This window comes from Prosopis cineraria, unplaced genomic scaffold (genome assembly GCF_029017545.1).
Source record: "Prosopis cineraria cultivar Desert tree isolate PC_DT_omini unplaced genomic scaffold, ASM2901754v1 PC14, whole genome shotgun sequence".
Taxonomy (NCBI): Eukaryota; Viridiplantae; Streptophyta; class Magnoliopsida; order Fabales; family Fabaceae; genus Prosopis; species Prosopis cineraria.
Window position 1 is genome coordinate 28,606,656 of NW_026555345.1, and position 27,245 is coordinate 28,633,900.

A 27,245-nucleotide genomic window follows, 5' to 3' on the forward strand; every position below is an offset into this window, starting at 1 on the left:
TGAAAAAGTTCAGATATTTGGGAGCGATTATTCAACATAATAGAGAAATTGATAGAGATACTGCATATAGGATACAAGCTACGTGATTTAATTGGGGAAAAAATAAAGGAATTATCTGCGATCAAAAGGTACCAAATAAACTTAAAGAGAAATTTTATCAAACTGTTATAAGACTTATAATATTATATAGTAGTGAATATTGGGCTTTAATGAGACAACACGAACATAAAATTAGAATAGTATATATGAGCACGTTGAGATAGATATGTGGACATATACGTAAAAACAAAATTAGAAATAAGAGTATATGAGAAAAAGTAGATGTTACACCTATTAAAAGAAAAATGGTAGAAAATCGCTTGAGGTGGTTTGTATATGTACAAAAAAGATAACAGGGGAAGCACCTGTAAAGAAAGTGGAACGGATAACTTTGAACCTTGTTAAAAAGGTAGAGGAAGGTTAAAAAGAACATTTTTAAAGTTGTTGATCGAGACCTCTAAATTAATAATATTTTTTAGTAGTCTAGTAATGTGTCCCTGTCATGACATTTTGGGATGAACTTCAAACACCTAAAATTTTTACATTCGATATCCGATTGGAGTGATTTAAGAGCCCATGTTAAGCTTATTCAATAAGCTAACTAATGATATAAGTTTCATTATGAACTAATACTGTATAAAAATTTTAGACACTTGAATGTAAAAGTTAGTTTTTAAAATGATTTCCAAACATTTAAGTACCCGAAACTCAAAACTTATATCATTTACCCATTCTGGGAGTTGAACCAAGTTCAATGGATTAAAATAGACCTGATTGAGCATTTAAACATACAAAAATATATCAAACACAAAATTTGGCCACTTAATGCTAGTTTCACAAATATGGTCAAAAATACAAAATCACATTCACACACCATTTGGCCTTTATTGCCACATAATACACCACATATACATTATCACCACATCACTACAAAAATCATCACATATTTACATCATATACAATATTAGGCCAGAATATAAAATAACATAATATAATACAAGTGTAACCAATTAAAATGACATACATTTCTAGTTGGCAATTCATGTTATCATTCATGTAAGTTTAAGTACACAACTCAAAATAAAATCGAGCATTGCAATTGTAATGAAACAAGTATGCTAGCTCTTGTCTGATTCCTTCCCTTGCTCAGAATCAATAATAGAACCTATAAAATGATAACTACAGGGTGAGATAAAAATCTCAAAAAATAAAGATAATCTACATTATCGATTAATATGTCAAGTTATAAACAAGCTTTAAAATAAGCATAATAAACATACTATATACAATCACCACAATTTAAATGCATGATTACGAATCATGCGGTCCTCTAGCACTTCGAAATGAATCGGTAGGCTATTTCACAAAACTAAACCACATGTATGATCCCTAAACTCATTATTCAGGCAGGATTACCCAGCCAAAGTGCCCTAAACTACTTCTGGACTATAGGTTTCCCCCAATTACAAGTAATTTGAGTGTCGTTACTTCAATACCGCATCTTAAGGATGTTAAGGAGTAAATCAACACCACTCTGAAATATGAGATGCACCTGACACCTCGAGGTGCCAACCATGCCATATGGATTTAAGATCCACTAACTCTATTAGAGTGATCTCCTACCTTCTAATATGCCATATTTCACTATGTATCTTTACTTGACTATGCATAAACTACTTTCTAAGCAAATATAATGAATCTTATCACTTATTTCAAAAATATGAAATTTCACAAATCAATATTCCACTCATTTTCTAAAATAGTTTACTTTTATAAAATTTATACATATATACATAACAAGTCGTGGAAGAACAACTTGACAATAACTTATACAATGTAATAAATAATATAAATTATCTAATTATCTCAATCCTTTTGTTATTACAAGGGTTACCCGGTATTAAATCTCTTCATATCAAAGCAAGTTTTCTCACACTACAATTTACAACAACTGTAGTATATGTTAATTTTTAATAAACACAAGCTTTATTAGTTATCAATATCATTCCATTCTCCCACTTCTTACTCATATTCTCAACAAAGAGGCTTGTTAAGATTACAATTTGTTTGCACAATCTCCTTAAACTTCCCTCTAACTCTATCATAACATAACACTTGACATCTCAACTTGTCACACCTTAAAACTCAATAATCAAGTTAGGGCTTAATCTAATTTACACCAAACAATAAATAAGCTTCATATTACACTTATTCAAGGTTAAGAAATTTAAATCAAACCTTTAGATTCACTTGAAGTCTTTAAAACATAGACTCACAGCTTAATCCATTTAGAAAAAATTCACCTACTTCCCAAATCCAATGAAAAAGAGATGTAGAGGTAGAACAAAAAGGAAAGAAACTTACTCAAGAGTTTGAAGGCCCAATTTAGCTTCAAAAGCCTCCAAATTGAAGCGCTAGTAGTGCCTAAATCTTCCTCCTTTGAGTTCTGAGCTTTCTCTTACCAAAATTAACTTTTTCTTATTATTTTTACATTTTATGTCTATGTTATATCTTGCATCGCAACACATGACATACAAGCTACGGTTTATGATGAAGAGAGCAAAAAGTCACTTTTGCTCCCCCCGATGCCACTTGATTCGATCTAACTTTTATTCTAACTCAATTTAGAGTTAAATATGACCCAAAAAGCCAATTAACAACCTAAAAATATTTTATCCCTTAATTAATAATTTATTTTAGATTTAAAACTTTTGGATGTTACACGCGGCACATTGCATGTTTTTACAAGATTATTTGACAGTAGCAGGCGTGAACTTTTGACGTGCCATTTTTCTTCATCTGCCATCTAATTGAGGTGATCTATGTACCTACAAAGAGCTTTCTTCTAACTCTAATTAATGGCACCAATTTCATAATCAAATTATTTTTTTAGTCAAATATTAGATACCCATTTCATAATTCACTCTTGTTCATAATTCAAACACATCTTAGGTGTCCCAATTTCATACCAAGCGCCAAAAGCTTCAAATACACCTTAGACCATGCTTGATAGATTATTATGAACCTATGCATTATACCACATCTTAGAAACATCATATACAACACCTTTTCAATGCTCAACCCCTTAATAACATAAATAGAAGGGGAGCTCCAATAGCATAATTGATTCATAAATCATCATACCAAATCAACATACCCTCATATTTGCTCACCTTTCACTTGCACTAGTATTTTAACTCTTTTTAGATTTCACAATTAACACATACATAATCTAGGGCCCAAAACACTCAATTAAACTTAACATTCACATAGTACAAGTAAGTAACCATGAATTATCATGGATGGCAATATCAAAACATATTATACACATAAATATTCAAATTAAATGAGGCCTATAGTTTAGGATAAAATCCTAAGCCTCATATTATTTTCCTCAATCTTGTTTCAATAAGTCGGTTCCTATAGTATTGAAGAAAAAAGGGGTGAGTGTGACCATTATGTAACTAATATCTATCTAACTTATACTAATGTATGTCAATTAATTTAAATGCAAGTGGCAAAAGGTTGTCATACTCAAGTCAAATTAACATATTTAAGCACAGATTTGCATGTTTCATCATCAATATCATAAATTCATGAAATAATATAATAATAATCAATGTTCATAATAATACAAGGTTAAACACATGATTTCATTTCAAGAGACATAATACAGATAACCATATGCCTTTTTTATCACAATATGTATTTCACACCTTCCTTATATCCTTCTTATGCCTCTGACATGAAATTATAGGCTATAATACATTAGGACTGTCTATGAAATAAGATTATTCTAGCCATTCATGTATGAGGAGCTACCCAACTAAGGTTGCCTAACTCACTTATGAGTTACGATTTCTCCAAATCTCACACTATAGAGTGTCATTCTCCCTAAACTAACTTCTCTCGTCGAACAAGTGAAAAATTAGTTAGATTCGAGTCCCTCATAAAACAAGTGGAATAATTCCTTGTCGAACATGTGAGACAATAAATATAAATAAATTTAAGCAAACTATTAAGCTCCAATGAAAGCTTTACCATGTGAATTTTAAATTCACTATTCCTCTAACTAGGCGAACTCTTACCTTAGCTGATCATGCAATACGCAAACATCAACATTCATGGCACGCATATGTCTCACACATTAAACATGCCTATTAACTTCATTATACTCCATACTTTCACATTTCACATTCAATCATGGAACTCCACATCATATATAATTATTGAACTCCATTAATACATAATTATTGAACTCCACTAACATTATTAAACTCCACTTAACACATAGTGATTAGACTCCACATAACCAAATCATTATAAACCATGTCATAAAACAACATAAAAAGATAATATTTAATTTTTAAATATTTTTATGCTACACTTGTATGTTAAATAAATTCACATACTTTGATTCTAACATTTAAATCGATAAATTAGTTAACATACAAAAGTACAAGGAAGATGTCCTTCGGTTACTTTAGACATTTGAGAGGTCAAAGGTTTACCTCTCAATTACTTACTTCCAAAACTTTCATGAAGCTTGAATGGTGTCAAGTCGCGATTACTTTACTGTTATTCACCAATAATCATCAATAACCTCCTTAAGACAATTTCCAACACCTAATCACACTTCAACATTCTCAAAAATTAATTTCCTCATATATATAAAGTTACCCATAAGATTATTAACTTTCTTTAACTCTCATTAACTTCATTGAATTCCTAACTAGCTATTAAAATCCATTACACCAACCACCTTATTAATAGGGGAATTTTGTGCATTTATAGCTCCCAATAATTAAAAATGCATAGAGCTATAAATGTTAAATTTAAATAACCTAAACAACTCCTATTAGCTCTATTTTAGTCAATAGGTTCAAATCCATAGCTTCTATGAATTAAAAATTATCTCTCTCAAACAAACCTAACTCTTATCATTAAGAAAATGTAAGAGAAAGAGATATTTAAGCTTAAGAAACTTATCTCTAGTGTTTAAAAGCTTCAAAATACTCCTAAAACTTTTAAATCTTAAACCCTAACAAAGCTCCTATTGTTCCTTTCATTTCCTCTTTTTGTTTTTTTTTCTATATCAGTTTCACGTTCTTATTTTTGTAAAAAATGTACCATAGGCCATGGTGCATGTACCACGCCGTGACATATGGTACAAAGAGGGAACTCTTGCCTTTTAGTGGTTGGTGTGTTGTAGCATGTCGTGAACATGCCACGGCAGATGGTACAAAATCATTCTTGCTTCTTTTTCTCACTTTTAACATTTGGGTGGCTTGATTTGCTTTGGACTCAATCCTAAAGCTGAAACCACAACCTAAAACACACGTTAATTCTTTGTAACCATATGCCACATTAATTTATTTAATTAACCTTACTTACTCAGTTAATTAAGGTGTAAATTCTCCAAGATGTTATACTGGGCACCTTAAAATCTTGTTAAAATAAAATTTAATAAATATTGTTAAATATTAAGTATTTTAATAATTAATAATTTAAATATTATTATTTAAAACAATATACCACCCAATTTAATATTTTAATATTTTTTATATTTTACAATTTTGCATTAAAAATGAAAATAATGAACTTTAAAATTAATGAAGAAATTTTTTCTTCTCATCTCTCCATTTTTCTCTTATTAAGTAACTTTTTTGTAGTATATTAATGGAATAAGCAATATCTTCCAAATAAACATTTTTGTTGGCATACTGTTGGTCTTGATTTGTCATATTTCTGATTTTACTCCTAACAGTATAATATATAGAGAGTATTAAATTTGAAAAGTATAATATTTTAGAGGAAGATTGATAGCTGACCAAAAAAATTATAGAAAATAACCTAAAAATTTAAAACATTTAACCAATATTAAAAATATATGTAAGTCCTCACATGCACAAAAGACGTAATGATTTGGGTGTCTTTGAGAAAAGATTGAAGATTGATATATAAAAAATATGAAATTATCTATAAATTTTTAAAATACTAGTTTGAGTTGTTAATTTTTTAAAAGTAATTTATAAGTTTTAAATGAATATTTATAAATATAATATTTAAATTATTAAATATAAAAATATTTAATATTTTGGTAATATTTTTTAAATTTTATTTTAATAAGATTTTAAAGTACCCAATGCTCATAGAAAAAAATTTTTAGGTGTCCAGCACTCCTGAAAAAAAAATTAAAAGCAAATTAGCACTAAAAAATATGATCAGAGACTCAAAGTTTCATCTATCACTATGGGTGAGCCCCATCTACATGTCACGTCAACAGAAAACAATAAAATTAACACCCTTCTAACAAAAGGGCATTTTTGGATCTTAAAAAAATATTTTAAGCAAAAATTACCCTATTTAAAAATACAAAATATTTAGCACTCTTAAAAAAATAACTATAGCCATAAAATTGAATACAATATCCCTTTATTTTCTAAGAAAAAATGATAATAAAATTTCTTTAAAGTAATAAATGATAATTTGATCTCTCAAAATATCATGATTCCCCTAAAGTCTTTAGGAATTTTTTTATCATTAATAAGTTTATATAAATTATCAAATTTTCTTTGTTAAAATAAATTATTCACAAATTTTATTTAAATATTTATAATTTTTCTTCTTATATTCACAACAAATCACAATTTTAAATGTTAAATTTTTTACTTGTTGTTATATTGTTGCGAATGTAAGAAAAAATTGTGAATATATAAATAAAACTTGTAAGTTATTTATTTTTAATAAAGGCAACTTAATAAATTATATAAATTCATTAATGACGGAAAAAGTTTTAAGACTTTAAGAAAATTATAACATTTTAAAAAATTAAATTATTATTTATATATTTTAAAAGTATTTTATTATCATTTCAAATGCACGTCCCATTTACTCGCTCTCTTTTTGCTGACACATCTATTTAAACGGTTCAATTAACTTGATCGAGCTGTTTTTGAGGGTGGGGGGTGTCGGACCGGTCCGGGTCGGTACGGACAACAAGGGGCCTGCGCCTCACTTTAATTCGTCCATGAGAAACAAGTTTGAGTTCTCGTCTCAGTCATAAACTGATTATATTCCTACAGACTTAATGTATCGTATCATTATTAGAATATACAAGTAAAACAAAAAAGTCAGTTGTCATCATATTTTAATTAAAAGGTATACCCTCTCCATTTTATTATATTTATCTTATAAAATTATTATACATATATTAAAAATATAATAAATATGTAAAAATATGCTATAATTTATCTAATTTGTTTTTTTATTTAATGTTTTAAAATATTATAACAATGGTGAATTACCCTAAAGATAAAACATAAAAATGTTATAAAATATTGTTTTGGAATTTTGGAAAGACTTTGTAATATAAAATAAATTCTGAGAGGATAGTATGCATTAAAGTTTTCTGATTTCGAAAACTTGACCAAAAACCTATTAAAATTTTACATTATTTAAATCTATTTAAATCTATGCAGAGAATCACTTGCTGTCAATTATTTTGTTATTTTACTAATAAAAAAGCATAATATAAAGGCCATCGCGTCGTAGAATTTATTCGTGGTCCCAAGCAGTTACTTTAAGTTATGTACGAATAAACCTGTAAATTTGTGCAGAGAAATATCTTTTGTTAGATGGGTTGTCAGGTGAGGGTTAATTTGACTTTGCATCCAAAAAGTACCATATCTAGTAAAGTTCGGTTGAAAGAAATGTATAAATAAAAAAAACTTATAAACTTAATATTTTAAGATTTTGGATTAATAAGTGATGGGATGTCATACTAATTTATATTTATACCCTCTTGAAAGCAGTAGATGGCCCAGCTGTGTTTTCCTAGTTTGCGAGATGCTGCGCCTGCTCAACCCATTCCATTAGTGAAATATCCGGTATCATTCATAAAGCAGGTTTTAAAAAATTTATTTGGTCTTATTTATAAATTATAATACGATTTTTTATATCATATTTAAAAAAATATTTTTAAAATTACAATGATAAATAACGGTACGGCTTTTTATATAATATTTAAAAAAATACTTTTAAAATTACTTTTTATAAGAGAAAAAAATAACATAATATTATTTTTTGAATTAGTTATATGAGGACATATTTAAAATTTTATATATTTTTATTTCTTGTATTTCTTTTTGCATTGGTATTAACAAGATTGGTAGAAATAACTTATAAAAAAAATGGAGGAGTATGCAAATAAATTATCATCTAGCAAGTTAGTTGGGTTATATTAATGTAAGAGTTTAGGGGAATTTATTCTCAAGTTTCAAATATATCAAAACGGTGTTTATCAAAAAATATATCAAAAAGGTTTTTTAAGATATAATTTTCTTTGTTGGAGAGAATAATGTTGATCGTTTTTCATTTCCCCACATTTAAACATATTGCACTCAGATATTCTTATAAAAAATTAAGACTATCTTTGACACTATACTCATTTTTAATATTTAAATTTTGTTGAAATATGTGAAAAAATACTCAAAGGTAAAATTTTTGTAGAGCCAATAATAACATGCGTACGTGGAAAATGTTGAAAGAATGGCGAAAAAGGCAAAAAAAAAAAACTGAGAAAAGGTATATTATTTATAATTTAAGAAATACAGTATCTTTAAATGAAGGGTGTTGCGAAACTGCGAATTGCATTTCAAAAAACAAAAAGTGTTGGTCTGAAAGGTTCAACAGATACACATTTACAAGGAGAAACAAAAGGCCATAATAAATATTCAAAGCTTCGCTAAGTCGTTCAAACCTCAAAGGCAACTCTCGCCATTCTCCCTCTATAAATACCCCATTCCTCATGCTTCTCAGCTCTCACAACCAACTTTCATACATCCACACAGCACTTTTCATTAATCTCTTTGATCGAATCCATCTGAGATGGAGTTTTTAGCTTTGGCTCTTGCCTTCATGGCAACTTTAGCTCTCTTTTTGATCTCGAAACTAACATTATCATGGTGGGTTTTGCCTTTTCTAACCCATCAAAAGCTCAAGAGATGTGGATTCACTGGGCCAGTCCCAAGCTTTCCATTCGGAAATATTGATGAGATGAAGAAGACTACGACGACGACGATGATAACGAAGAATAATATCAATACTTCTGATTATCTTGACTGTTCCTCCTGCTGTCTCTCCCATGATATTCACCAAACCGTGTTTCCTTATTTCTCTCGCTGGCAAAATTCTCACGGTAAGCCACACAAAAACCTATATGTACATAAACTAGGGTTCTTCTGCATGGGATTAATTTAAATAATAATGGTATATATGTATGATGTGCAGGGAAGGTGTTCGTGTACTGGTTAGGAACAGAGCCATTTTTGTACATAGCAGAGCCAGAATTTTTGAAGAAGATGTCGAAGGAGGTGATGGCCAAGAGATGGGGAAAGCCAAGCGTGTTCAGAAACGACAGAGATCCAATGTTCGGAAATGGTCTCGTCATGGTCGAAGGCAACGACTGGGTTCGTCACCGCCACGTTGTTGCTCCAGCATTCTCTCCCCTTAACTTGAAGGTATATGTGTGTGTATATTTCTCTCTATAGATATAACTCAACTGGGTGATATATATATATATATATATTTTGAATATTTAACCTAGCTAGCATCAGTTTCAAATTAACCAGTGATCCATGCGCTTTTCCTAACCACGTGTTTGTTGTTAGGTTTTGAAAAGTACATAAATTTATACCAAAGACAAAGAGGTTTTAATAAACTTGAATCCTTTTTCAGTCATATAATTACATGTTTAATTGAAGAGACGAGTATGACATAAAGCTTCCCTCAAGTGAAAGAAGAAAGTATCAAATTTAACTCAGTCTTTCAGATATTAAAAAAATACACGCTAAAAAAAGCTTCTCTTGTTTAGAATTTGACCCAACTCGAGTTCAAATATAGAGGACTGCCACATTCGGATGACTTTCAACAAAAAAAAAGAAAAGTAAAGAAAAGAAAAGAAAAGAAACTGTTACGTACTTACGTTTTGTGTGTGTGTGTGTGTGTGTGTGTGTGTGTGTGTGTTTTTTCCAATCATAACCTGTTCTCTCTATATCTTTCCTCAGATACATATAACCTCACTTTTACAACTTTAGATTAACATTGAAAAGGTTGAGGTAATGATAAACTTCATCGTTAAATGTTTATTGCCATAAATGGATATCGAACCAGGTTACGCTCACGCCATGGCTGACCTCAAAATGATCGAATGATAAATAAATCTTTCTGCTAGCTAATCGTAGCATTAGCAAATTATAAGGCCTACAATCTACATAAAGTGGCCGGAAAAACAGCCAAAACAAAACAGAAAAGGAAGGTTCCTCTTTACTATATTATATGGGACAAATACCTTTCCTTCTTGTTATCATCACGTCGAGAAATATATAATATTATTCCTCAAGGAATGTAAAAGATTTGATTATTAATAAAGATATATCATTATCTTTATTTTCTCTAGGTATATTCATCGATTCCAATTATTTGTCTTTAATTACATGGCGATCTTGAACGTGACAGGCCATGGCAAGCATGATGGTGGAATCTACAAAGCAAATGGTAGAGAGATGGGCTAACCAGATCTCCAACGGCAACCTGGAAATCGACGTCGAAAGCGAGATCATTGCGACGGCCGGAGAGATCATAGCAAGAACAAGCTTCGGCATGAAGGACGAAAATGCAAGAGAAGTGTTTAAGAAATTAAGAGCCCTCCAAATGACCCTTTTCATGACGACCAGATACGTGGGTGTTCCATTTGGCAAGTGTTTGAACGTCAAGAAAACCCTAGAAGCCAAGAAACTAGGCAAAGAAATCGACAGAGTCTTACTAGCTGTCATCAAAAACCGAAAGTCGTCCTCCTCATCATCATCAACAAGCACTGTGTCGAATAAGAAACACGAGCAAGACTTGCTGGGACTCTTGCTTCAAGAAAATCAACACACCTTGACGACAAGAGAACTTGTTGATGAGTGTAAAACCTTCTTCTTCGGAGGACACGAGACAACAGCACTTGCTATCACATGGACTTTGTTGCTTCTCGCCGAGCATCAAGATTGGCAGATTCAGTTGAGACACGAAATAAGAGAAGTTGTGGGTGATGACATTGACGATCTTGACATCAACTTGCTTTCTGAGCTGAAAAAGGTAAGATAAGCCTCATCTCTCACTATATCCATATACTGTCATCCACGTTGTGTTGTTTTCTGAAAGTACTGTCGAGTCTTGGTGAAATTTGGGAAAATTATCTTTTGATATAACTATAAAAAAAGTTTATTGTCGGGAAGATATTATAAGCAATTCGTATATATACTTTTAAAATTTAAAAAGTATAGCAGTACATTATCGACTGGATTACTAAAGTCTGTTCTTGTAGAGATCAGTAGCTTACAGGATTTGAATTGACAAGAACCGTATATGCCTCCTTTGATGAGAATTGAAAAGTAGGTTAGATGAAGACGACTCTATAAAATGCTTTCCCCCTCATTTATAGCTTGTGTGTGTATCGGTCAGAGCATGGTTTAGGTATAGTTATGTCAATTAGTCCATGTGTACTAGTTTGAACAGAATTTGAAGTCTCTTTATTGCAGCTTTAATTAGTACGGGCTTAGGTGTTTCCTTTACTCTGATATGGATGTGGTCAAAATTGATACATGAGAATTGCGAAAGAGGAGATTCTTATTATAAGGTCTTCAGTCCACGACATACCCTCTGAAAGGAACATCAAATATTATATATCTAACCAATTAAATTGAAAAGTTCTCTGTGGTCCACACCATGGAAAGCCTATGGATCCCTGGGTGGTTGGACCATATGGTAGTTTGCAGGAATGTGAAAATATGACAAGAAAAAAGAAAAGGTACATCCATTTGCTTGTTCAACTAGAATTAGATGTGTCCAAAACGCATCTGTCTTCTATAATATATATTAAAAATTATTTAAATGTTTAAAGTATTACTCATTATCAAAATTTCAATTATAAATAATATGTGAAATATTTGAATTTACTATTTTGAGAAGAAAATTCTTTCACAGAGAATTAAGTTGACTGCAGATATAGAATATTAGTAAATTGACTTTCAATATTTATTGCTCACATTTCTCTTAACCTAAAAATGTCTAGACCTTGTACTAGATCTGACCTGCCTATATATAAACACGGACAAAGTCGCAATGAGGAAGAAGAATGCCGAGGTTATCTGAATGAATTTTGATTTGACCAAGACTGTAACGTTTTCATATTGCTAAGAAATTGAATTCAACTTTGCCAACTAAACCTGGTTAAATACACTCACATTCAAAGTTATTATTGTACCTAACAAGCTTTTCTAAATTTTGCCCGGACAACTTTATATATATACGTATGCACACACTTTTTCATCTCCCAGAGTCATCCGATGAAATACAATGAATGACAATTTTTTTCCAGCTGTACACTGCATGCATGATTGTCTCTTTTTCAACATTTCTTGATTCCTGATTGTAATAAATTTACAGTCTTCTGTGTCTAAGATTAAGATATTACATGCAAGTAATTAATTAATAATTGATCATTTGTGATATTAACATTATTGCAGATGAAATGGGTGATGAATGAAGTTCTGAGACTATACCCACCAGCCCCAAACGTTCAAAGGCAAGCAAGAGAAGACATCAAAGTGGGCGATAACCTAACGGTGCCGGATGGAACCAACCTGTGGATCGACGTGGTGGCGATGCACCACGACCCGGCCCTATGGGGTTCGGACGTGAATGAGTTCCGGCCGGAGAGGTTCAAGGATGACGTCAACGGCGGGTGCAGGCACACCATGGGGTACTTGCCATTTGGGTTCGGAGGAAGAATGTGTGTGGGAAGAAACCTAACGTTCATGGAATATAAGATAGTGTTGACCCTACTTCTCTCTAGGTTTAGCTTTGAAGTATCACCTCGTTACCACCATTCTCCTTCTATCATGCTCTCCTTGAGGCCCTCTCGTGGACTTCCTCTCGTTGTGAAGCCTCTTCACAAATATTGATTCATGTATTATTAATTGATACAGTTGCATAACTAGCTAGATTATGCAGATTAATAATTTAGGTCGCGACCTACTATATGAATATATATTAATTCTTTTTTGATTCACTTCTTTTTGCTCAACATAGTGCAAAGCAATGTTTATGCAGATATGTATTAATTAATTAAGTCTCACATTTCAATCTATATATAGTTTGAGGAATTTCAAGAATTATGACTAATTAAAGTCACATTTCAATGAGGGATAATATTACTTTATTTAACAGTGGCGGAGGGATATATATTTCAATGATCATTATGTGCAATTGAAAACCAGGCAAAATGAGACGCTAGCTAGCCATATAGATATGTCGGGAAAGCAAGCAGAGTAAGGTGATTTTGTCAGACGATCATTTTTAACATTTTGTCAAAACCTAGAGGCTACACCATTATTGAGTGCAGAGTTATTATTAAATAATAAGGCAAATTTTTAAATAATTAGGTGGGCTCCAATACCTTGCATATGATATACTGAGGTTTGTAGATGAAGATAGAAATATATCTATAAAATATATTTTTTGAGCTAAACAGTAAATTTATAAAAATGTATTGAAGATGATGATTTGTGCTTTGAACAAGATTATACATTTATGTAGTCAGTGTAAAGTTAAAGGGTGTGTTTGGATTTTAATTGAAAAAAATTGATTAAGAAAAAAATTGATTATTAGAATGTAATGGTGTTTGGATAAAATTTCAAGAATTGATTATGATATTAATTTTTCAAAATGAAACAAATTTCAGCCTATTTCAAATGAAGTTTTGAAAACCAAATAAAATTTAAAAAAATTAGGGTATTTGAATAAAATTTTTTAAAATTATGATTTTGAACCTAAAATTGATTCTAAAAATGTATCCAAACAAGTCCAAACACAAATCTTCAAAGTAGAGATTGCATGACCTTAATCACTCATGTCAAGGCTGATGGAACTAAAAATTTTGTTAATTAATAATTATACTTACAAGCCCCTCATTTTTATGCCCATGTCAACGATCTGTACAGCATATGAAGTTCACTTCACTTTTTATAAAGCCATATTAGTTGAATATATCTATACTTACTGTTAAATTTTGGACTTTGTAGGCTGCTCCGAGTTTGAGTTGAGTTATGTTGTTTCTAGAGTTATGTTGTTTTTGACACACACCATGTAAACTCATATCACAGACTTAAATTATAAATTTGCAGGAATCCACTTCTATTAATAAATAATTATTAAAATATAATTATAATTTAATTTAAATATATTAAAAATATAAATAATTGAAATTAAACCTATTTATATTGATAAATTATCATATACAAGACACAAAAATTTTTAAATAAAAAAATTTATTTTTGATATTTTTGTTTTCTTTTTTATTAATATTAATTTTTCCATTTAAAGTTCTTTTTTTTTAACTAAGTAATATAATTTTTATGAACTGAATTTTTCATAATATATACTTAACTCGTTCAACTTAAAAAAAATTGATGAGCTTAACAAATTTAACCAAACTTATATCTAGTTTGAATTTATAAATTAGTTGACACAGTTTTATAAATTAAGAACGTAAAAATGATAAATTTAAAGATAAACTCGTAAGTTTAATTGAATTTATATTTAATCTAAATTTACAAGTGAGTTGATATAATTTTTTAAATTGAAAATATAAAAATATTAAACTTATAAGGTTAACTCAAAAATTTAACAAATACATATACACGGCGCGCGCACGCGCGCACATATATATATATATATATTAAATCTTATATAATAAAAAAAAAGTCATAGAAAATGTCTTCACTCGGTGTCGCAAACTTCCACCCTCGTAATAATAACCTCTGAATCTCTGATCCACCTTGCCAAACACATCCATATGTTGACATTGATATTGTCTTACTTTCTTTAACAACATCAGTGTGTCTATAATTATTAATTACATCTATTTATTTACAATAACGTGATCATAATGGGCAAGCCATTGTAATTATATATTATTTTGGAGAATGCGATAGATTATATTATATTGGATACTCTGACAGGATTTAAAAAAAAAGTAATAATATGGTACTGTATTATTCTAGCATTAATGTCAGCAGAAAATTTTAAAACATTATATATATACACATGCATGTATGTGTATACATATGTACTCCATCTTGTTTTATTTATAAATCATATTATTAAAGTTTTATGACAAATTTTTCTCTTTACCCTTGATTAAATATTGATCAAATAGAATATGTTATTAAAACATGTATATTATGATTTGTATTTGGATTTGATGACTATATTTAAATTAATAAATAAATTAGTTTATTTAAACTATTAATATGAATTTTAATGGTTCAGATGGTACAAGCACTCAATAACTATAGTCACTGAATCCAAATCTTATATGTTAATTAATAGGGATAAAGTTGATAACTTTTGAATTTTTAAATAGAATTAATAAATTTTAAATTTTTTTAACTTATGGTAAAATATGTTAATAGTGATTTATAAATATAGAATTAAAAGAGTACATGTCATATTAATTAATAAATAAAGTATGATAAATATCCTCTGCTGTGATAAAAAATCGCTTCAATCTCACTCTAATTTTAATTGAATAATTTTAGTCTTTCATTCATTCTTACACGAATCAATATTTCACCTCTAATTGTTTGAAAAATAAAAAAGTAATTGATGACAGACGTAAACGCAAAAAAAAGTTATTGCTTGCCACCCATCTCCTTACTGGTTACTAGTAATATTCAAGCAACTTAATTTCATTATTTAAAAAAAAAAATTCCACGCATGTTCCCTTTTTTTTGGGGGGGGGGGGGGGACACCACTCATGTCCCTTGAAGACGCTGCATATTTGACGATCTGCTAACCCAAAACGAGAAGCTAGCGATTGCATCAGAAAAATAAGCCAAACAGTAGAAGATCTGGAGACACAAGTAACTTATCTAATCTATTATTTTCCACCCAAAAAAAAAAATGAAAGTACTTAATTCCCGAGTTGAAGGTCAAAAAAGAACAAATCCTGAGGTTAGAGATTTGACGATCTGCCTAACCAAAAGGAGAAGCAAGCTAGGCTTGTAGTACTGAGTGGGAAAAATAAGCCGACAATTAATTGTTGTTGGCAGCAGCATGAGAAAATTAATCAAGCCTCATGATCCTGTCCTAGCAAGAGTTATTCTATCATATTAACTCAATTAAATACAACAACTTTTCAAGATTAAATGAATCATTCCTCTTCTAAGACAAAATGGGCAGCAGAACAACATATGTATATAAATATTTAGTATGTAGGCAAGTATTCATAGAGAGGTGAAAGAGGAATATAATGCTCCAAAACTCAAGAGCAATTAAATTGAAGAGAATCAAGGAGGTTTCTAGATGTTGGGCAAACATAATGACGATTAAATTATGATAAAAAATGTGCAGCAGTAGTGAACAAGATTAAAACAAAAACAATTAAGGGCCAGTTTGGATAATTCTTAAAAGTACATTCAAATTACATTTGTGATGTATTTTTGCCAAATCTAATACTTTTTTGTTAGATATAAATTGAAAATTAAATACACACTAAAACACTTAAATCCGCCTCCAATTGTTCAAATTTGAAGCTCCTTAATCACAACCTCTTAAAAATTAAATAAGCTTTTCCGGTTGGTAGAATTCTGTATTTTTCAAAAGCTAAAACAATAAAATTGGATTTAAACTGCATTAGCTTGTTATTGTGCACGAGTTTACCCCTCTTCTTAATTCATTTCATTAATTTGACTTGACAATGAAAAAACTCATTTGGTAGGATAAGTGTTTTGATTTCAATTTTTTTAAAATTATTTTTAATTTTATTTTTAAAAAATAAAATAATAAAAACATCTTAAAATATTTTCATTTTATTTTTTTGGTTTTCAAAATACATTATATTTGGTTATTGAAAATTATAATAAATTATTATTATAAACTACCATCAATGACCAGTGACAACAAGTACTATCGGGCGATTTTTTAATTTTAAATCAACATTAGTAAACAGATTTTTTATTTTGTTTTAAAAAATATATTGCAAAACAGTTTTTTACTTATAAAAAATAAAAATAAAAAATGACATCATACATGCAAACAAGCACCCAGCTTTTTCACTTTTGACTGTTGAGCAAAATGAGCCTTATTGTTTGACATAGGAATGACAAAACCACAACACCACGGCCGGTTTAGTTTTTTTACATTTTACATTTAGGAAGTAAAATTTTATTTTTAAAATATTAAAAATTATTTAAATAAAATATTTTATAAAAAAATATATCCTGAAAGCACATTTAAACAGTAGCCGAAAATGAATTTATAAAACGTAACTATTTAAAGTCTTTAAAAAGTAATTTAAAAAGTAAGATGTTATTTAACTATACTATTTCAAATTTAATCTCTTAATTTTTATTTAAAAAATAGTTAATTCATTAATAATATAATTATTATTTTAATAATAATAATAATAATTAGGTATTAATTTTTTAGTATTATAAATTGAATAATTAATTATGTTAACTTTTAGCATTAATGTATAATAAATATTGTAAATCTTTATTATATTTTCTAAAATTATAAATTAAAAGAGTACAAATAACTAGAGATCAAATTTTTAGCATTATAGATTAAATTTTATATTATTTAAAATCTTTATCACATTTTTAAAATATTTCAAATATATTATATTTGTAAAAATTACAAATCATCATAAATTAATGTCTTTTTTTATAATTATATATTTAAAAGCATATTTTATTATCACAAACTAAATAACTTTTAGCATACCAAACTGATTTTTAAAAAAATATATCCAAATATAAATCTTGTCACAACAACTGATTTTCATTAAACTGATTTTATCAGATAAACTTTTAATAAATTAAAACCAAACATACACTATGTTTACAGGTGAATTGAAACACACGCACAGAAATATAATCGTAAAAATATCTAAATAGATAATTTTAAAGTTAAAGTTTTCCTCGAATAATATAGAACAAAATGAAAATGGTGACATTTATGGTGATACTTGGACAGTATTGATAACTTTACAATCTATTCAAGATACAATATATCTAATAAATAATCAATAATTACGAAATAAAAAATTAAAAAGAGAATATCAATCAAGTAACCTAAAATAGAACCATTATTTTCTTTTAGGCCAACAAAATATAACCGATATTATTGGAGAAGACACAGATAAATTAAAGATCAATATCTATCCTAATTTAGATCTACTAATTCAAGGCCATATCAAACTTTAAACTTAGCTCAGGCCCAAAAACAAAAGAAAAGAAAAATGATATATGTAAATGATAATTTAATTTTTTAAAATGTCATAATTCTCAGAAGTCTCTAAAAACTTTTCTGTCATTAATGAATTTATATAAATTATTAAATTATTCTTGTTGAAAATAAAATTATTCACAAGTTTTGTTTAAATATTCACAACTTTTTTTTATATTCGCAACAATATAATACAAATAAGTAATTTAACATGTAAAGTTGTGAATTGTTATTGCATTGTTGCGAATATAAAAAAAAAATTGTGAATATTTAAACAAAACTTATGAATCATTTATTTTTAATAAGGGCAATTTGATAATTTATATAAATTCATTAATGACAAAAAAATCTCTGAAGGCTTTTGATGAATTATGATATTTCGAAGGACCAAATTATTATTTATATATTTGAAAAGAATTTTATTGTTATTTTTATCAAAAAAGAAAGGTCTAAAGTTCAATTTGGATAATTGTATTTAATCAACAAGTATAACTAGAACTTGGTGACATTTTCAGACGTTATTAAAAGATAGGATTATCCTTGAGATTAACACTCTAACATTCTACTAATTACGTAGAGCTGGTCAAACTCAGATTTGCATGTTCCTCGTTGTCAACGTGTATTTACATTAACATTAATTGGAAAAGATTTTTTTTTTTTTGTTTTCGACCAAAACTTGAAAAAGACGAAGAATGGAAACGACAAGTGATACTCCATGCGTGGATGCATTTTATATTATTCTTAGTCATTTATTTTGATACTATTACTTAAGGGAATTTTGATTTTCATTTTTAAAAACTATTTCCTATTTTCAAAAACAAAAACATATTTTTGGTTAAAGAATATTCTGTATTTAACTGATTTCTAAGGTTTTTTCTATCAAAATTTTTTCTCCCCCTTTTTTTTTAATGAAAACAACATACTCTTTCTATTTAAAAATGTAAGGCATTTTTTGAAAAGCTGAATGTTCAAAAATGTAAGATATTTTTTAACCTTTCAAAGTGTAATCATTATTTATTTTTCAAAAAGTCCCTATTAATGATGACTTTATATTTATTGTAGGATATTTAATAGGGGTGAATATAAAAAAAATATAATTAGTTTAAAAGTAGGTAATTACTTTGTTGAGGGGTGAGATTTGATTAAAAATGCCTTATATTTTTTAACGGAGGGAGTAGGAGTTTTTTTTAAAACACTTCAAGAAAAAATTGTCCTCTTTTTTGTTTTTATTAATAACAAAGTTGTAATATTTGCCATTAGATTTTTAAGTTCACATCATGCTTGCTTAACTGTTGATTGTTCTCATTGCTCAGTCCTGTTTGCTAGCAGTACGACTGCTTCCAAATTAATGTTACGAACAGTTACTAAACAAGGTTTTTTCCCCGGACACACAAACAATTTTTAAAAATTATTCCGCAAAACAATTTTTAAAACATTGGAAACGCAGTCAAATATGCGCTTTAACTTTCATGATCAATTTAGATTAAAGTGCATCTTTAATTCTTTAATTCTAATTTTTTAATTATTTAACTTTATCATTGTTAGTTTCATTCACAAAAAATTCTTATATTTGATTTTTTTAATATTGACAAAATATAATTGAACCGAACGTTCAAATTATGACTTTCTTTTTTGAACATTTGCATGAATACATTTGTTAAAATATTAAAGTAATATTAACTTTTAAGTGAAAACCATTTCTTTTCTTTTTTTTTTTTTGGAAAAGAAAATCAGAGAAGCGTCGTTTATTTTCATATTTCATGAGTATCACCCACAAACCTGGACGGCAGAAAGAGAAAAGCGTAGAGACCCATGCATTTAAGTAAAATAGACGACGTTCAAGTTTTGCAGGGAAATTTTGAATTTCAAAATGTGAATATGAGATTAGTTACTGACAATTCCAGTTTATTTCATTTTGTTTTTGGATGTGTCCACATTATTTGAATTCTTTATTCTCTAGTGACCAATCACGTGGGATGGTGAATGATTCTAAATCGAGTCTCGTGTATTTCTGATATTAACGTCACCTGAATTTGTATTCAAGAAAAGAATGTCTGTCCTTAATACAACAATGTTTTATTGATCATCTAATCCCAAATGCTAACTTTTGACTAAAAATTACAATTGACACATGTCGTTTACGTGTATGCGGTTCACGGGAAGATTCAAAGCATCTTTTCACTGTGTCATACATTTGACACGTAATTATGACTATTCTTCAGCAATAAAGTTACATAATAAATGAATTGAGCTATTTCTGAACAATATTTGCGTAGCTAAACGAACAAAGTTTAAAAATTTAATCCTCATTTTATTAAGATCACATGCAATTCCTTGCTCCCTCTGAGAAAAAAACAATTTGATTATATTTATACATTATTTAATTAAATTTTCAACACAAATTTTCTTTTAATAAAAAAATATTATTAAAAAAATATATTTAATAGAGACAAAATTAATAATTTATTAAATTTTTAAATAAATTTAATGAATTTTAAATTTTTTGTTATAGTAAAAACATGTTAAAAATAATTTATAAATAAAATTAGAAGAGCTTGACGTTGTCATTGAAACTTCTAATTAAAGCGCAATTTTATCACTCCTTCCCCAACCCCCACCTCTGCTTTTTTTTTTTTTTAAAAAAAAAACCTTTCTTCCCCTTTTGATCACACAACTTCAATGTGACTGGCTTAAATCACAAGGTTTGGACTTTGAAGGCACTTGCCCATAAGCCAGAGAAACTAAAAACCAGTAAAGCCACGTGGAAAGGAAAACATGAAGCATGTTCTTCATGGTGACCTCAAACTAGTGGAGAAGTAGAGAATTTGAGACAATTCAAGACTTGAAATTTCATGAAACACGAGCGAGCAACGAGACAAGCGTCTAGGCAAGCAAAAATGAATGCAGAGGAAGATGATAAACCAATATGAATTCTTATAATTGTCAAACAGCCAAATCTGAATACAACAACAGGAAACCATTCAACTCAAAACACCGACCACTCTGAGCTAATGCGCTCTGCCTTTTCACTTCCTCCGACCACAGTTATGGCAATTCAAGTCAATTACCACGTTTCAATTGCTTTCATCTTTTTACCAATCTGAGGTAAATGTCACTGACATAAATTATTTTCACAAAATAAAAACGACTAACTAAAAGGACATGCCTGCTAACATCACATTCCATTATTCCATTAGATAGGTGGGAAGACCCTAAAAAAGGGGCAAGCATGGGGGAAAACGAACATGCATCCACTGTCGCTCGAATGTAGCCAAGTGAGTCCATCCGATCTCATCAAGCAAAGAGAGCTTTAGTTCATAGAGTTTCTTCTTGGGTGGATCAGAATCATCTTGAATCATGTCCATCAATGCCTGTATCCAGGGGAGAGAAGGATGAAATAAAATTGTTCAAGAACTCAACCTGCCTAAGGAAAGAACCATTTTCCCAATGGCTAATCATCATAAAAAAAATAAAAAATAAAAACGCTTCCAGAAACAAATAGGCAATAAGGAAGACTCGCTTTGCTAGTACGGATCACCTAAATATGGTCTACCTTGCCGAATGTTCTATTCAATGCAGAAACTAGAAATGATTATGTAAGGAATTACAAAGAAATATGAATGTTAATTAACGAGACACAGCATATATTTGTGGTTTGAGCCACACTTTATTGTATCACAAGTACAAGGGAACTAAATGGGAAGTCGTAGTACAAGGAACTAAATGAGCTGCTGTGGATAGAAAATCCAGAATATGAAGAGGAAGAAGGAATCCAAGGATACTGTTAGCAATTAAAATTTAAAATATTGAGTATTAATCCACAGCAGGAACTTATGCAAGATACAAGAGACTTGGTGGATGAATTCCAACTTTGTAAAAAAGGTACCTTTAACGCTATCCCAAGCCTTTGACATCGCCTCTCCCGTGTTACTAGGAGGATTCCATACTTAGAGGACTTCACATCAACCCACTTCTTCAGTTCATGAAAGTTCTCATCAAACAAGTCTGGCTGAGTTCCCTCTTCAGGTGCTGATTGCCCGTCACTGTCGTCAGTCTTAGGGTCCACAGATTTTTTTGCTCCTTCCGTTCCAGACGAAGCCAAGGGTTTATCCACCTCCTTTGACAATATACACCAAGTCAAGTCCGCCAACTTTTTATTTGATACAAAATGAATAAAAAATTTACCACTATCAGACAAGAAAGCATAATTTAAGGTTACTAACTCCTTTGCTATCTTCCACAAAAGAGTCATGCAAACAAGATCAGACTGGAGAATGCATGTGAAAACTGTAGGTTCAAACTAGTCATGTAGTTATATATAAGCAAATGCAGGAAACAGTAAGCTAAGGATTATGAAATTCATCAGTTCTGTCTTCAAAACCTATTATAGTGCTCCTCTTGATCTGAAAAAGTAGCATTTTTGCCGCACTATCTTCTGGGTTGAGTTTATGAGGGGGGGAAAAATTAATCGTATCACCACATTCAGGGACGTTTCCCATTTTCAGAGCAGCACTTGCTAATTTTGCAAAATCAAACACAGCCTCAAGCAGCTGCTTGGAGTTGGATAAAAGTTGAAGAGTTCAATATATTCATCAGCATGATTTATTGCCATGATTTGCACACTATCAAAAAGAGAAAAAAATCTCTAACCTTTAAAGATTCAATCTCTGCCAGTGCAAGCCCCTTTTGGTACAGTGCCTCTGCCAATTGGTCTCGGGTTGATTCCATCTTTTTCTTGATTTTCTACCCAAAAAAAGAAAATCATTTAAAGTGGTCCAAACATGCACAAAGACAGCCATTGGAGGCGCCAGTGAGGAGGACAAGGCTTATTGTTGAGCAGGACCTCTTAATATACAATATATTCAAACATTTGGTTGGTAATAGAGCACAATAACATCGTGTAATTCATATTCTAGCAAGATAAGGCTGCTTCTTGTTGTTGTATCATATTAGGTTGGAAGTACATACATATACAGGAAGAAATTTTTCTACAACAGAAATTATGTATTATACTAAAATCATATTTTATTTTACTCAATATTTTTTTATAAAATACTCTAGCCCTCCTGCAGGCCCACCGTGGATAGAATTCTCAATGTATATTTTTAGCATGAGGAATTCTCCAAATATTGAAAGCAAGAATATGACTTCCCCACTAAAAGCGACAAAAACCTGGTTCTGCTTAAGTGGTGAAGGTGAAAAGAATCCAACTTTACAGACTACTAAAGTGCCAAAATAAAAATTATAAGAGTGAATCTGGAACAATTATCACTGAGTCAATATGTAGGTAACAGCTTTCTGTACTAGTAAAACTTCATGAACTCTAATTTAGAAGTGGCTGAAGGGGATAACTAGATTACTAGAAGCATGGGGGCAAAACAATACCTCTGCTTCCTCATCTTCTGTGTTATTTTTCAATGCAAAAAATTTTGCTAATTCTTCCCTGTCAATACTATCAATCACCTCATTCGCTGCATCAATTATCTGCAAAGTGAAAAGTAACACAGAATTAGCCTTTTTTTAATCATGGAGGTAACTTCCATAGAATACTCCAGTCATATATTTACCCACATAATTAGCTTTCTAGATGCATGTATCCGTATTACTTTAACAAGGATACAAATACATTGCTATTTTAAGATTGCACAACCTCTTAAAGTGAAATTACAACAGCATACATATCCTAAAGCTCCAGAGCCTAGCTCAAATACATTGTAGTTTTTAACAAGTAAAATTATCAAAACATGGAAAGAAAAATTACAAGCTACCAACAAACTTTACCTCATCATTGTGGCGGATTTTGTCTTTGATATTACTCCTAGAAACCAAACCATCCAAAATTTTTGCAAGTAAAGGAGTATACTTGGGATATTCAGACTGCAAGTAAACATAACAAATTTCTGCATTAACTTGTCATGACACCTAAAGAAACAGAAGAACATAATTTCAATTTTTTGTTTTTTTCCTCAAAATGTATGAATAAATCTTGCAAAAAGAAGATAACGTGTTGAGGAGAATAAATAGTAAATTGAAGGAAAGCAATTTTAAGCTGCTTACTTTAAGTGAGGTAGATAGCTTCTTCCATTCCAAGCACTCTTCATCACTCTCTTGTCTTAAGCCTCCCAGCACTTGTATTTTTGCATCCCTTACCTGGCAAAGTGAAAGTCAAACTATTCTCAAGACAACAGATAAAATAAGAAATCTCTAGAATCAACGTGTTATGTTTTTGTAATTTTGACATTTTAGTAGTTAGTTATAACCGTTGGTTACTAGCCGTTGGATGTATTTAGTGGTTATATAAATACTTTTACATTTCATTTTGATGTGTTGTTGATCAATAGACTTTGGTATTATTCAGAAAGTTCTCGCCTCTCTTTTCTCTCTTCTTCTTCAACCTCTCGTCTCTCATCTTCTCTAAACCTTCATCCGTTCTTCTCTCCTCCTATTCTCTTTCTACATCTACTCTATTCTCTTCTATTATTACAAAAGTATAACAGTGGTACCAAAGCCAGTCATCCTCGGCCATGGCACACCATTCATTCCAGGAATATGAGGATGACCACCAGATGTGGCTTTGTCAACGGGGGAGCTTGAAAGAATTCAATAAATTCTTTGATAGCCACACCAATGGATTCAGATTGCAAGAAAAATATTTAGTTTCTGCGTATGTGGCTGGGCTCAAGCCAGAACTTGTAGAACCGGTGCGTCTCTTCAAACCAAGAACGATGCAAGAAGCGAGAAGTCTTGCAAAAATGCAAGAAATTATGCTAATGCGTCAGATAGAAAAGAAGGCACAGGCACTTCAAGATAATTATCAATCACAAGAGTTTTTGGAGAAGGATGAAGTAGGTACACCTCTACAAGATTGTGGGAATCAGCCAGCCAAGAATGGCGTTCAAAATCATGGGGATTCTGTAACTATAACAAGGGAAGTTGAAGTTGGGTCTTCCTTACCAGTGCAAGAACTGTAAGATGATTGCAATGATTTCAAGAAGGTTTTTTTGTGCGAGTTGGAGAGTAAAGTAGGCTCAATCATCTCTAAACATGACTCCTTAAGCTCTTTCGCCGTTGGTGTGGGTAAAACCATCAGTCTTGACTTCAGTTTGGGTACCCAACACTGTTCGGAACATCAATGTTGCCTACTTGCAGAGCCATCGCCACCCTCTGTTCCAACTTTCTCTTCATCTTTGTTTTTGATCAACCCATCGTTACCTATTTACGTTTTTCTGCCACCATCACAAGCTTCTCCATTGCCATCTCTTGTTCCTTGGGTGTCATCATTGCTGTCTTCGCTGGTTTCTCCATTGCAGTCTCATTCTGTAACTTCAAATGCTTCGTGGCTATTTGCTTCATCATCTCCACCCCCTTTTGTCTTCTTATCAACGTGTGTTTGTCTTACCCATACCCAGTTAAAGACTCTAGACTTCTCAAAGCTACAAAACCTGGGTGAACTTTTCGCAGCAGGGAGGGCATGTGAGTAAGCTTCAATGGGTTTTTTTTGGGGTCTGCACACATGGGAGAATGGGTCAAAGACAGCTGTCTTTCATATCAAGTGGGTGTAGTTTTAGTGGATGGCAGCTAACACCGATAGTCAATACATGGGTTCAAGTTTCAAGAAAGAAAACGGAACTACTCCCTGATTTTTCTGTTCAGAATGTCGTGGCTAGGTCCTAAAAAGTCAAAAGCTATTCTGCCATGTAGGTGGAAACTTCAGATGCATAAGCTGTACCTTCCATCCTTACTGAACCTGAACCAGCTTCTGAATTGGGATAATTGCATGGGCCCAATGTCACTCAAAGATGTTACAATCAGCCCATTGAAACATCTGTCTTGTTGGGCTTTTCTTTGTCTTCAACTCTTCCCTACCCACTTGTTTGTTGTTCTATGGTACAGAGGAGGATTACTAAGAATGCTTTTGGGCTCAACTCATTATTTCCATTTATTCAGCAGTGTACAGTAGCAGTGAACAGTGACAGAGAACAATGAACAGTAGCTTCTAAGAGTTTAATGTTTTTCTCCCAATATTTCAGCATGACCTTTGGGGGCAAAGGTCTTTTGGGAGGGGGGTAATTGTTATGTTTTTGTAATTTTGACATTTTATTAGTTAGTTATAACCGTTGGTTACTAGCCATTGGGTGTATTCAGCGGTTATATAAATACTTTTATATTTCATTGTATTTGTGTTGTTAATCAATAGACTTTGATATTATTCAGAAAGTCCTCGCCTCTCTTTTCTCTCTTCCTCTTCAACCTCTTGTCTCTCATCTTCTCTAAACCTTCATCTGTTCTTCTCTCCTCCTATTCTCTTTCTACATCTACTCTATTCTCTTCTATTATTACAAAAGTATAACACAATGATGTGATGATTAAGAATGATATGATATTGTAGATCCATTTATACATGCACCCATCATCTGCTCATTACAGCCAATGCTTGTCCTCGGTCAACTAAATTATTAATCAATTTGTAACTGTATAATTGTCTGATTCATGTTTTAAATAGAAGATGAGCTGCAGAAGATCCCACAGACTGGTTTCTTCCAAAAAGTAAAAACATAACGAACATACACAGTTATTGATGCAATGTTAGTGAGTTTAAACCACAATAAACTTCATTGGTAGCTGATGCAGTTATAAATCAATATAAGGTCTTCAAGTAAATTTTCATCTACACACCACCTTTTTTTGCCACAACTTCAATTACTAGTCTTTGTTACAATTAATATTCCCAACTTAGTGGGATAAGGCTTTTGTTGTTTTTGTTGCAATTATTATTAGACATTTCCATTTCACTTGTATCTTTTTCAAGTAAATGCAAATAATAATAGTGATGATGATGATGATAAACAGATAAAGATTCAGCCAAA

At 30.6% G+C, this 27,245-nt stretch overlaps 2 protein-coding genes across 4 annotated transcripts in view; one reads left to right on the forward strand and one right to left on the reverse strand.

Moving 5' to 3' along the window:
- The first annotated feature begins 8,840 nt into the window (after positions 1–8,840).
- LOC129293793 (cytokinin hydroxylase-like) lies at positions 8,841–13,204 on the forward strand. The gene is made up of 4 exons (XM_054931901.1): positions 8,841–9,238; positions 9,331–9,560; positions 10,558–11,181; positions 12,612–13,204. The coding sequence occupies exons 1-4, from the start codon at positions 8,929–8,931 to the stop codon at positions 13,047–13,049; spliced, it is 1,602 nt and encodes a 533-aa protein (XP_054787876.1). The 5' UTR covers positions 8,841–8,928; the 3' UTR covers positions 13,050–13,204.
- Positions 13,205–21,292: 8,088 nt separating this feature from the next.
- LOC129293444 (tripeptidyl-peptidase 2) overlaps positions 21,293–27,245 on the reverse strand; it is a 31,729-nt gene continuing 25,776 nt past the window's right edge. The window contains exons 29-34 of one of the 3 annotated variants that reach the window (XM_054931424.1): positions 24,436–24,528; positions 24,160–24,255; positions 23,764–23,862; positions 23,029–23,121; positions 22,265–22,495; positions 21,293–21,749 (exon numbers count right to left, since the gene is read on the reverse strand). In XM_054931424.1, the coding sequence (XP_054787399.1) occupies positions 21,591–21,749; positions 22,265–22,495; positions 23,029–23,121; positions 23,764–23,862; positions 24,160–24,255; positions 24,436–24,528 (771 nt within the window). In that variant the 3' untranslated portion in view covers positions 21,293–21,590. Of the gene's footprint in view, positions 21,750–22,264; positions 22,529–23,028; positions 23,122–23,763; positions 23,863–24,159; positions 24,301–24,435; positions 24,529–27,245 lie in introns of those variants that run through there. The other 2 variants (XM_054931423.1, XM_054931425.1) reach the window with 2 other exon arrangements.

Coding starts and splice junctions, on each gene's coding strand:
- LOC129293793 (XM_054931901.1), top strand. CDS start 8,929: ATGGAGTTTTTAGCTTTGGCTCTTGCCTTCATGGCAACTTTAGCTCTC. Junction 9,239..9,330: donor TCGCTGGCAAAATTCTCACG/GTAAGCCACACA, acceptor TATGATGTGCAG/GGAAGGTGTTCGTGTACTGG. Junction 11,182..12,611: donor TGCTTTCTGAGCTGAAAAAG/GTAAGATAAGCC, acceptor ACATTATTGCAG/ATGAAATGGGTGATGAATGA.